This window comes from Lactuca serriola, chromosome 3 (assembly GCF_051521515.1).
Source record: "Lactuca serriola cultivar US96UC23 chromosome 3, Lser_US96UC23_V15, whole genome shotgun sequence".
Taxonomy (NCBI): Eukaryota; Viridiplantae; Streptophyta; class Magnoliopsida; order Asterales; family Asteraceae; genus Lactuca; species Lactuca serriola.
The window spans coordinates 148,846,048-148,859,065 of record NC_136410.1 but is presented as its reverse complement, the minus strand read 5'-3'; the positions used below and the strand labels follow the sequence as shown (position 1 = coordinate 148,859,065).

Sequence of the window (13,018 nt, the reverse complement as noted above, 5' to 3'; positions counted from 1 at the left end):
ACAATCAATAAAAGCCATTTGCAGAGAGTTGCTTTGCACGTCGTTTTGTGCATACAAAAAGGATATCAATTACAAAATATGATTTTAATGTAAAAGTTTCTAAGTATTAATAATTTAATATAATACTAAACATTTAAGAATTGATGATTTTACCAAATAAACAACAACATAAAAGTAATTTTTTCACCTTGAACCACGTTTTGACCTACAAAAATCAAAATAAATAAAGCCATTTTAAGCACATTTGATTTTTAATGAAGTAAATATTATATACATTATTACATTAGAGAACCTAGTGAATATATAAATATACCTTCAAACGCAATTCATGTTTTACTGCTTGGCATTGTTCCTCTTCAGGCTCTTTACAAGATGTGTCTAAGCATATAACAAGGTATAAAATTACAAATAGTCAACTAACGCCATATGTAACATTCTGTTTGAAGTAAAAAAAAAAAAAATACAAATAAATAAATAAAATAGGTCCCCGATATGTAAATTATATTTTATCGAAGCCCTAAATCCATAAAAATTTAGCAAAAATTGGTTTTGGGAGTTAAATGTCATAACTTTTGAATATTGGGGGTTAAGTGTAATTTATGGATTGGTTTGTAAAGATTTTTAGAAGTCAGGGTGTTTGGTAAATATTGGACTTAAGTTGAAAAGATTTTATGGAGAGCGACCGAAATTGGAAAAAAGGGAATTAAGTTTGAATGAGAACACACGAATTAATGAGAACCGCTGCCCTCCTCCTTTGTTTTCTTTGATACCAAACCCTAACCCAAAGCCATATGTAACATTCTGTTTGAAGTAAAAAAAAAAAAATAATAAATAAATAAAATATTTAAGTAAATAATTAACCCTAAACCCCGATATGTAAATTATATTTTATCGAAGCCCTAAACCCATAATAATTCAGCAAAGAAATTGGTTTTGAGAGTTAAATGTCATAACTTTTGAATATTGGGGGTTAAGTATAATTTTCGGATTGGTTTGTAAAGATTTTTAGAAGTCAGGGGGTGTTTGGTAAATATTGGACTTAAGTTGAAAAAGAACTTGTGGAGAGCGATCGAAATTGGAAAAAAGGGAATTAAGTTTGAATGAGAACACGGGAATGAGACCCTATGCCATCCTCCTTTGTTTTCTAAATCAATTTTAGACAGATAGGTATTACAAGGCTCTTGATGATTTAAAAGGAAAATAAACGAAGATAGTTAAACTAAAAAAACTAAACTTTATTATTATAACATTGTACTTTAAATAATTAAGTTATTAGATTACAACTTAGTAGATTTACCTTCATATGTTTTTTGTTTTTGTTTTGTATTAACATTTTACTTTAAACAATTATAGTATATATATATATATATATATATATATATATATATATATATATATATATATATATATATATATATATATATATATATATATATATATATTATCATCTTTTTTTCCTATTCCAAATCAATATTCAAAACAACAAAAAATTGACAACAAATGGATTAGTTGTGGATTATTGCTATAAATTATGTAAGTATTATCGTTGAACTTCAAACAATGGTTTATATATTTCATTTTTTATCATTGATTTTTTTAACATATAAAAAAGAAGTTGTTTGATGTGTTTTCTGTTTAATTATAATCTGGATATTGTATTTGTATTTTTTTGTTTTGTTTTTGTTTTTCTTTTTTTGTATATATATATATATATATATATATATATATATATATATATATATATATATATATATATATATATATTGAAGTGATAAAGTTAATAGATATGATGGATTAAGTAACGGCTTGGATTGTTATATGTTGTAATGTTGACTATTTTTTTTAGTTAACTAATTGTCGGATTATAATAATCATAAAATTTGTAATGGTAAAATAATAATATATTTGATTAGATTGCAAGGTCTCAAACTCTGTCAATCCACTTAAAGTGATTTTCGATGCGTTAAAGTCTTTTAATCAAATTTTTTAATTAAGTTTTTTTTTTCATAATCATATTGTTTATTTGTCTTTACTTTTTTGAGTTAAAATTTTCATATATAATAGGTAGATTAGTGATTTTATATAAGGGGATTCATGAAACTATATGTAAATACATACGCTTAATATATTTGGGTATGTAATATCATTATCATTATAAATTAATATTTCAATAACTAATCTATAAATAATATAATTAGTTTATTATGGTTGTATTATTGAATGATAACTATCATATTCTTGGAAATATTTGATAATATTCATTTTGTTATGTCATTTTTAGAAAAACACTTAAAGTGATTTTCGATGCATTCAACTCATTTAATCTAAATTTTTTTATTTAAGTATTTTTGTTTTTAAAATAAGATTGTTTATTTGTTTTTACTTTTTTGAGTTCAAATTTCATATATAATTGATAGATTAGTGATTTTATATTAAGATGGTTCATGAAACTATATGTAATTACGTACGCTTAATGTATTTTGGGTAACTAATATCATTATAAATTAATATTTCAATAACTAATTTATTAATAATAAAATTATTTTATTATGGTTGTATTATTGAATAATAACTATAATATTTTTAGAAATATTTGACGATATTCATTTTATTATGCCATTTTTAGAAGGAAAAGAAAAAGTATAACCAATTTTGTTTTCTTTTAAATACAACTTTACCATTAATTATTGATTTTATTTTATTTGTTTAGGCATACTAAACCTGGTAAACATATCAAAAATGTTTAACCAACATAAGGCACATCATAGATTCATAGTGGACTTTTATGGGATCAACAACGGGTTGTTTAGGATAAATTTTACATATACATTAAACAATACACATATTTTTACATATACATTCAACAGTTTCTCATAAGCAACATCATTGTTAAGGTTTTTAATTTATTCCTTATTGTTGCTTTATTGAAGGTTTCATACAATTTCATACCTTAAACAAATATCGTGGCTAGAAGTAGAAGGAGATATTGATTTTGATTTCTACCAGGGAACTACAGAGTTTATGTTTTCGTCTACATTCAATAGTTTCACATATATACATCAATTTTACATATAGATTCAACAATACATACAATGATTAACATATCAACATACATACAACACACATTCAGAAGTGAAAAAGAAAACTAACATGTGCTCGCCGGAAAAACATAGTTGCAATCGGTAGTGATGAGGTGTCCTTCCCGGAACCTTAAAAACAGAAAAAAAAAATTAAAAAAACAATTATGATTGTGCCCGTAACCGATGGTCAGAAAAGAAGAGAAAGAGAAATGGGCAGAGAAAATGAATGCGGCTGGTGGTAGCAGGTCATAACCGAAGGTGACGGTCGGCAAGCGGAGGTGGCAGTCGGCAACGGCGGTGGCAGTCGGCGAGGGAGGTTAATCGGTGGTGGCAGTCGACGATCTGAGTAGGGTGGAGAGCAGTGGCGTCATTGGAAGTTACAGTGATGTCGCAAATCGTCGCCGGAGAGAACCATCGTCTGGTACGAGGAAGTTGAACAAAAGGGGTAACCCTTTAGCGGCACCCTAGAGCGTATTAGCGGCGACAAAATGCACCTTTTCTGGAGATTAGTGACCGTTGGATCGTGTAAGAATCGTATGACCAAGATTTCGTTCAATGTGGGTCACACGGATGGACACCAATAGCGACGACATTTCACCGCTAAAATTGTCGTCGCTATTGCCTTCCACAGGAACGAACCCTATCTGTTGGATCATGTTTCAAACCAATGGCTAAGATTGAAATTGGCGCGTCTCCGACGGATCTCCGGCCATACCTTTAGCAACGACATTGTCTTTTAGCGGCAACACCAAGCGTGGCTTGTTTGGTGTCGTTGCTAACGCCTAGTTCCTGAGTTGAAACAGAGAAAAATAAAAGAAGAGAAAAGAAAGTAAAGAGAGAAAAGAAGAGAAATGAAATGAACATAAATTTCTCTTTTGTGTTCCCGAGTTGGAGAAAAGTAGAAGCAAAATTTAAGATTTAGTTCTTTCTCTCCAAATCATTCCAAATCGGAAGGAAAGTTAGGAGGGAAAATGATTCTTCCGATTCCTTTCATTTCCCTCGCTTAATGAAACTCGGGAACACCAAATCTTTTAATTTCTTCTCACTTTCACCATCTTTTTTCTCATTAAGTTGAACTCAGGAACGGGGTGTAAATGTCTAGTCGTCGCTAAAAGCGGCGTCCATAATACTCTGTTTTCTTGTGGTGATTAGAATATTTAATGGATACGAGAAGAACCTCACTCTAATACCATTACAAACACACAGAAAATTGACAACATCAACAATTTTTTTTATTCTAAGAATCAGTTGGTTTGAATGATACTTACAACACAAAAGTCACAACAGCTCTCAACCACTCAAGATTACAACAAATCCTAACTACAACACTCAAACTATCCTACTCTCATTCTAAACTAAGAACACAAGATATTCAGACTCAAGATAAAACTATGATATTCTTTAGAGAATGGAGACATGAATATGTGCGAGTAAAATGCGTGTTATGGGCTGACTTTGTACTGTACCTTGCCTGCAATTTATATTTTATGGCCCATCTGATGCCCTGATTCAGATGCAGTTACTAATATCAATTGCTGGTGTAGTTTGGGTGAGATTTATTTTCATGAGTGTGTGAACTTATAGCTGTTTGTGTTGTTGTGTAGGATTCCTCTTCGTGGGTTTTCATGATGTGAGTTTTGGTGATATTTCTTCTCGTGCGTGTGAGTTTGGTGTAGTGTGAAATGGTGGAAAGTGTCACATTTTAATAAAATTAATAACATTTTAAGACACTTTTTATTATTTTACATGATTTAGAAAGATAAGTAGGAATAAATGTAGGAGGTTATTTAATTTCTCATCGGCAAATGCATATAGTTAAGGGTTGGATTGCAGCGGTTAAAGTGGATGGTTACAGCTATAACAATCTACTTTTAATTGATAGCTTTTCTCAATTTCATAGGCCAAATTAAAAGAAGCTCAATTGAGGTGTTGCTACTCTAATCAATTGTAACATTGTATATTTTTCAGCTTCCTGCTTCACTTGTTTTGTATTTTAACAAATGTTGTAGCTTTTAAAAAGATTTAATATTAATCATAATCATTAAAATTTATTATAAAACATATTTTTCAGAATGATTATTTAACATTGTATATTTTTCCCCTTCACTCCTTGGAAAATTCGTTGATGGATGTGGCTACTACTCGAGGTCATTTTTGGTAGGCCTTGTCTGATCCTACTAAAATTAATCGTTCCACATTAATTCAATTATGTTGAATAAATAAAACCTGGACCAGGTCGCACAATAACAATAAATTTCTTTGAAATCGATTAAATTAGGGTTTTTTGTAATAACTCTTCATATACTTTTGTCAACCAAATGATCAATCAGTGAGACAATATCATGCAGCATCCCACCCTAAGAGAAAAATAATATGTCGATACAAAATTGTGCATTTATTTCAATTTCCAAAGTCTTCCACGACCTTTGAGTTTACTTCAAAGTCTTCCATGATACTAATAGCTTATCTTCATTTCTGATTTTATAAAATCAACTGCTTTCTTTCCCATCAGAACCCATCACTTCATCATAACAACCCATCTTTTCACATCCTTCTTTTTTTCTAAACTAAACTGAATTCCGGTTGATAATGGGGAATCAATGGGGTTTCAGGCTCCATCTCATTTTCATAAGTATTTTTTTGTGTGCAACCACTTATACATGTTTGGGTTTTAATAATACGAGTGTAATTTGCCCTGAGCAAGAGCGATTTGCTCTTCTGAAGTTCAAAGAGAGCGTCCAAGATGACTTTGGAATGTTGTCATCATGGGTTGGCAATGACTGTTGCAGGTGGGGAAGAATCCAGTGTGACCCTGTCACTGGACACGTGGAAAGACTTCATCTCAGAGGAGATTGGGATGATGAATTTCTTCCTCAAACGCTATACTTAGTTGGAAATGAGGTGAGTTCTTCTTTGGCAAGTTTGAGTCATTTAAAGTACTTGGATATGAGCTGGAATGATTTTCAAGGAAGTAAGATCCCTGAGTTCATTGGATCCTTGAAACAACTTACCTATCTCAATCTCTCTAATGCTGGTTTACAAGGTATTATTCCTCATGATTTTGGAAATCTTTCCAATTTAGAAGTTCTTGATCTCAGTTCGAACTGAGAGCTGATGGTAGATGATATGGCATGGACTTTTGGCCTTTCATCTCTCAAGCATCTCGACTTGAGTTTCGTGGGTCTTTATAGAGCAAAGAACGTGAATATGGTATTTTACATGATTCCTTCCCTAGAAGAGTTAAATTTGCATGAATGTGAGCTTTACTTTTCTGATCTTGGTCATTCTCATAATTCGAGTAAAATACCTCCCAAAATCAAACACTTGGATCTTGGGTGGTCCAATTTCAATGGACCACTCCCTCGCCTTTTGCAAAACATGACATCCCTTGAATTCCTGGATTTTTCATACTTTGATCTTAGTTTGTCATGGAGCTTTGCAGACTTGCTAAACATGATCCCTTCTCTCTCAGAGTTGCATTTGACAAATTGTGGGCTTCAGAATACACATCTATCTTCCCCTCGTCTCAATTACACTACACTTTCTAACATCCAGCATCTGGATCTTACAAATAATCTGATTGAAGGCAAATTTCCATCTATTTTAACAAACATGAGTTCCCTAAGTGTACTTGACCTTTGGGGAAACATGTTGAATTCATCGGTACCTATTATGCCTAACCTCATAGAGCTTGATCTTTCTCAGAACATGTTCAAGCAGATTGAACATGTTGGAATCTGGAGACAATGTCAACTAAAAAAATTGAGTGTGTCATTGAATCCTTTTGGATTAGAAACGATTGAATCGCTAAAAAATGCATCAGAATGCTCCAGATATTCTTTGGAGAGGCTGAAGTTAGGTTCTAGTTTGTATGACATAATTCTTGAATCACTTGGTAGATTGGCCAATTTAAGAGAATTAGATCTATCTTTCTGTGGATTGACAGGTCCAATCACCGAATCTATAACAGGGTTAAGATTTTTAGAAGTATTAGATCTATCTTATAACCAGTTAACGGGTACAATTCCAGAATCACTTGGTGGATTGGCCAATTTAAGAGAATTACATCTACACAACTGCAGATTGATAGGTCCAATCCCTGAATCTGTAACAAGGCTAAGATTTTTACAAGTGTTAGATCTATCTCATAACCAGTTAACCGGTCCAATTCCAGAATCTCTAGGAAGACTTGTTTCATTACAATCCATTTCGCTGACTTCAAATAGATTAAATGGGACAATTCCGGTGTCAATTTCACAACTTCCAAAACTCCATTCTGTAGATATCTCTAACAATTTTTTAGAGGGAGTAGTTTCTGAAGCCCATTTTGCTAACCTTTCGATGTTGAAGCACTTGGATACATCTTCTAACACTGGATTAACTTTCAACGTTTCACATGGGTGGATACCTCCATTCCAGTTGGTTAGTTTCAGTTATTGCAAGATAGGAAGTGAATTCCCACAGTGGCTTCAGAGTCAAAAGACGCTTATTAAGTTGACGTTGTCCAATGCTACAATTTCTGGATCTCTGCCCACATGGTTGGGCAAGATGCACATCAAGTTCTTAGATCTCTCTCAGAACAAACTCATTGGTCCATTGACAAACCTTCCTAATGGGGGGAAAATTCATGTGTCTAGATATCCATTTTACGCGGGATTATTTCTGCAAGATAACCTTTTCAATGGGTCGATTCCAAGGTCATTGTGCAGAAGGATAGATTTGATCATTCTTGATCTTTCTAAAAATAGGTTAACTGGAAAAATTCCCAAGTGTCTGAAGAATCTGCAAAACTTGGAGGGCATTAGATTAAGCTCAAACAAGCTGTATGGGGACATTCCTAGATCTATAACTCTTTTTTCTTCATCATTGCTAGGGTTAAAATTGAATGACAATAAGTTTAGTGGTAAACTTCCACGAGAATTAGGGGATTTACAAGGTTTAACTATCTTAGATTTGGGTGATAACGAATTCTTTGGAAATATACCGGAATGGATAGGAGATAAACTTCAAGATTTGATGGTTTTAAGGTTGCGTGGGAATAACTTCATGGGTAGAATTCCTCGATCTATGTGTAATATTTCAGAACTTCAAATTTTGGATGTTGCATATAACAACTTAACCGGAACCATCCCCCGGTGTCTAGGAAGGTTGCATGCCATGGTATCAGATACTGGTGGCAAGAGTGGTGGTAGTGACGATCTTGAAGAGGAATATGTGAATCAAGTCTTGAAAGGTGTTGATCGTGTATACACAACAAGTTGGAAAATAGTTTTCAATATGGATCTTTCAAGCAATCAACTTGTTGGAGGTATACCAGTCGAGCTAACTGCTCTTTCTATGTTGATGGGTCTCAATTTGTCTAATAACCATCTAACTGGGTTTATCCCAGACAGCATTGGAAACATGACATCATTGGAATCTCTCGACTTCTCAAAAAATGAGTTGACTGGGATATGTTGGAGAAATCACAATTAAATAAACATGTAATTTGCAGAAATATGATTCTGCGATCACAAGAAGAAGAAGGAGAGAGAAGATGATTCTTGAACTCTAAAATTAAAGGCTTTTTATTAACATTCAAGAACAGCTTTACAGAACATTACATACGACAATATATAGGCCTTCAACCATCTTGACTTTTGACCCAACCATCGTACCCTTTCATATATAACTATCTAATAACTAACCTGTTGAATTACCAGACTACCCCGAAATCTAGATTACATTTTAACATTCCCCCCTAATCTAGACTTCTTCTCTTACCCATTTAGTCAAATAAAATCACCACCTTTTCATTCCAGCAAATAAGTAAACAGTAACAGGCATGTCCCTTCTTGTCTTGTACTTGTACTTTCCGAAAGTGAATTGTCAAAATCACCTTTGGAAAGTCTTCTCTCTTTACCCCTGTCAAGAACCACAACCACAGGCATGTTGACTAATGCTTATTTGCAGCCTTTTATGTTCCTACAAAAAAAACAAACTTCTTTTGTGCACTCCTCCACTTTCCATCGAGAATACATACAAGGGCTTTTTTCAGAAGCATTTCTGGATCAGATTCCTTTAAACAATCTTCAAGCACATCCTCATAATCCAGACTTGTATAACTCAAAAGGAGACTTCAATCACTACTAGAAACATGGGTTTTTGCGACGGATGAATCCGTCGCTGTTCCGTCACTTAAGGTCTTTTGAGACGGATCTGTGACAGAGTTACTCCATAGCCAAATAGAATGTGGCTAATGACTTAGCTAGAGATTTAGCGACGGACAAGTTTTTCCTTGCGACGACTTTAGCAATGGAATATCCATCACAAATTGGTCCCATAATACCGTTATTTAGGACATCAACAACAAAAATATTCTGTCGCTAATCCCTTGCAAACCTTTATATATTTCTTTTTATATTCCGTCGCTGATCACTAGCAAATTTTAGATGTGATTTTTTTTGTTTCCGTTGCTGATCCCTCGCAAATGTATAATATTAATTTTTTTATTACAAAAATACTAAAAACATCAAATAATTATACAATCCCAAACTAGACAATAACAAATTAATACCAAAGGATCAAATAATTATACAATCCAAAACCAAACACTAATATTAAAATGCCAATATCAAATATCAAAGTTTAACAAAACATCCAAAAACATCAAATATCAATGTTTACCATGATCTCAATTTTGTCTAGTATTTTGCATTTCCACATACATATTCTTCATTGCTTCATATCTTGCATTGCATCCGAAAGAAGGAACATAATTGAATTGGATTCCGATACCCATGGAATTAGCCAAACTAAATACAGGACAAGAATGGAATTAAATTCCGATTCCGACCAAAAAATATATAAAAAAAACAAGGTATATCTGAGCAACAAGTGCTTCAGCCTCAAGAGTAGGCTCCCATAGGAGAGTAATTTCTGCAAGTAATCCAATCACTGTGTTTGGATCCATGTTTGATGTTGGACGCCTGTCTTCCAAATAACCTACACACAACAAACCATGAAAAAACATTTTTTTTTATGGTTTTAGATATATTTTGAATTTGGTATAAATTTTTTTTATGGTTTTAGATACCCATGAAAATGTGTTGATGCTGGCAGTTTCGTGTTTTCCTATCAATCTTCTTTCATTTCCTTCACCATAAGCACTGATGTGGTCTGAGTGGCGAAGGGAAAGGTTGAGAATCGCCTTTTTGTTTAATGTGCTGTAAAAATTGAAAGGAAAATGGAAGTGAATTTTAATGTAAGAAAAATGGTAGTGTTTGGTATATGATGGAATCAGGGAAGGAATGGAAAGGTCCATTCCATTCCATCCAACCAAAAATAAAATAAAAAAACAAGTACCTGTAGTTAGTGTGGCATCGTGCTCCATTCCAGTCTCCCTGTCAACATAAAAAAAATTAAAAATGTAAATTACAATATCTGATAAAAAAATTCAATACACAAAAACTTGATTACTGATTACCTCAATTGGCTTAGGTTCAAGTGTCAAAACAACACCAGCTTGTTCAATAATTCTCTGTTTAAAAAAAAAAAGAATATTCAAAAAACTACTCTCCTATGAAAGAAGCCCAAAACTTATACTATATTAACATGGAAACATCAAAAATTTCTGCAAAGGGCATCCCATTATTTTAATTATCATTTTTAAAGACAATAATCATTACAGTTAAGCCTATAATTTAACTACTTTATTGTGTCTTTTTTATTTATATTCTGCCTCCTTACTTTTTGTATGTATTGAACAGATAGTTGATATGGAATGCTAACAAATTACTCCCTTTGAGAGTGAGATTTGTATGCATACATGGAACTTTTAGATAGCAGGAGGACTGAAAATGTATGCATACAAATGAAGAACTTCAATTTGCATTAAATGATTTTAAAATGTGCCATAGAACCGATAAGGTTAATAAAAGGTACTCCCAAATATACAAGATTATGCACGTGAACTATATATTTGGAATTAAAAGATGAAAGAAAGCTATGCTAATATAGATCATAACAAAAGTCCAACAATCCCAAAATTAAAAGCAGATAACTTTATGAAACTAAAAAATTCAGTAATTATTGAAAGAAAACAACCACTCAACATATTAAGCACATTGGAAACCATAATAATCATAAAAATATTTGTATAAATAATTGCATGAAGTTACTAATGATCCTAAGAATACTAAATAGCATTTAGCTTACCTTTCTGAATATAATTCCAAGAAAATGGAAAAACTGAAGATGTTCATGTATCATTCCTTATCCATGATTAGGATAGAGTAGGTGGTCAATCCTCTCCTAGTTATATCAAAAACAAAAAACATCAGACTATTAGTACTAAAGCATAAAGAATCCCGAAAAGGGTAAACTAGGAAAAACTAAAAGTTAACGAATACAAATTTTACAATCTTTAATGGAATTACCAGCAATTGCAAAAGTATTAAAACCAATTCCACAATGCCCTTTGGTACTTGGATCCTAAAGAAATAAAATATTAAGTTCCTATAAAACAAATTAACAGAAGAAAATATAAAAATTTATGTACCTTGGGCATGTACAAATTCGTAATTTCACCAAATTTATCAAAATGGCTGGAAAAAAACAAACATTTTGTAAGCAAAAGAAAACTATAGAGTGTATAAAATGATTAAATCTACCTCCTAAATTCATCTTCTGTAATTGAGGGAGGAATTCTAGCAACAAATATCCTGGTGACTTTTTTTTTGAAGGTGCTCTCATTTCCTCCAAAAGAAGAAAAAAACAGCAAATTTGATTAAAATTATGAAAATTTCAGAAGTAATATATGATAAAGTGTTGGAAAAAAACCTTCTGTGTGGCTATTTTTACTTCAAGTGCTCTATTTCTTGGGAAGTGTTCACTCGCAAGTGCAAGATATAAAAATTATCATCATAAAATGATTTAAATTAACAAGTATGAAGATCTATCAATCTTGTATATAATAAGAAATTTTAAATAAAGTAATAAACAATAACTTGCCTTGGCATCTTCAACTGATGCAAAGGTTACATATCCGAAACCAGGAGATCGACCACTTGAGCGCTCCTGGAATTATAAAATCCAGTTTAAACGTCAAAATTGAATTTGTCCACAGAAATTCAGGATGTTAACTCTTGAGATATCACAGAACATGAACAAATCTCTAAGTCAAGAGCAATATCCTTGACCGAAAAGTCAAACATGGACCTACAAAGAAGATAAGCATAGAGAAAAGAAGAGTACTGGAACAAAAATACTTACCGACAATAGGTATAGAAATTGGAACTTATGATTGTTGCCGTTTTGATTTTGAGCCCCTTGTCAAATACCTACACACGGTACCAAATTCATATCGGTTCAAATCTAGAAAAGAATCCATATGCTAATTTATACTCAAATCCAGAATATTTCGATTATCAGAAAGTTGATGAAGACCACTTCATATTAATTTTCTCGAGTTTATGATAGAGGTGGAGATTGCTGATCAGTTATACTAGGAGATCTGAAGAGACAATAAAGGATTGAACGGAGTTGGGAAACGATGAGTCAATGAGGAATGGAGACGAATCGGAAGCCAAAGAGGATGTGAGAGGGATTTGAGGCGAGAAATCGATAGGTAAATTAGGGCTTTGGAAAGAAATCGGTGGGAATGAAAATAAAACAAGGCGAGAAAAGAAGAAATGTGGGGAATGAAAAATTGAGGCGTCAATTTTCTGCGAGCGATTTGCGAGGGCAAGGCCTGTGATTTTTAGCAATCCATCGTTATTCCCTCGGTAAGAGGTTTTAATTTGAGATGGATTAACGATGAAATGTTTTTGTCGAGAAATTCTTAGAAATCAGTCGATGATCCCTCGTTGATACCTCTCTAAAATTATATAAGTATTTTGGTCAAAATATTAGTGCATTCCATCGTTGATCCCTTGGTAAGTCGTCGTTGATTAGCTACG

General features: G+C 32.6%; 1 protein-coding gene across 1 annotated transcript; it reads right to left on the bottom strand.

Moving 5' to 3' along the window:
* Window positions 1-9,843: 9,843 nt before the first annotated feature.
* On the bottom strand, window positions 9,844-12,792 carry LOC145093265 (glutamine synthetase leaf isozyme, chloroplastic-like). Its single transcript, XM_079031345.1, has 11 exons — window positions 12,507-12,792; window positions 12,333-12,400; window positions 11,901-12,137; window positions 11,732-11,816; window positions 11,620-11,665; window positions 11,498-11,552; window positions 11,277-11,372; window positions 10,546-10,599; window positions 10,425-10,462; window positions 10,156-10,285; window positions 9,844-10,064 (listed from the first exon to the last, which is right to left on the bottom strand). The coding sequence occupies exons 7-11, from the start codon at window positions 11,328-11,330 to the stop codon at window positions 10,014-10,016; spliced, it is 327 nt and encodes a 108-aa protein (XP_078887471.1). The 5' UTR covers window positions 11,331-11,372; window positions 11,498-11,552; window positions 11,620-11,665; window positions 11,732-11,816; window positions 11,901-12,137; window positions 12,333-12,400; window positions 12,507-12,792; the 3' UTR covers window positions 9,844-10,013.
* Between the last annotated feature and the right edge of the window lie 226 nt (window positions 12,793-13,018).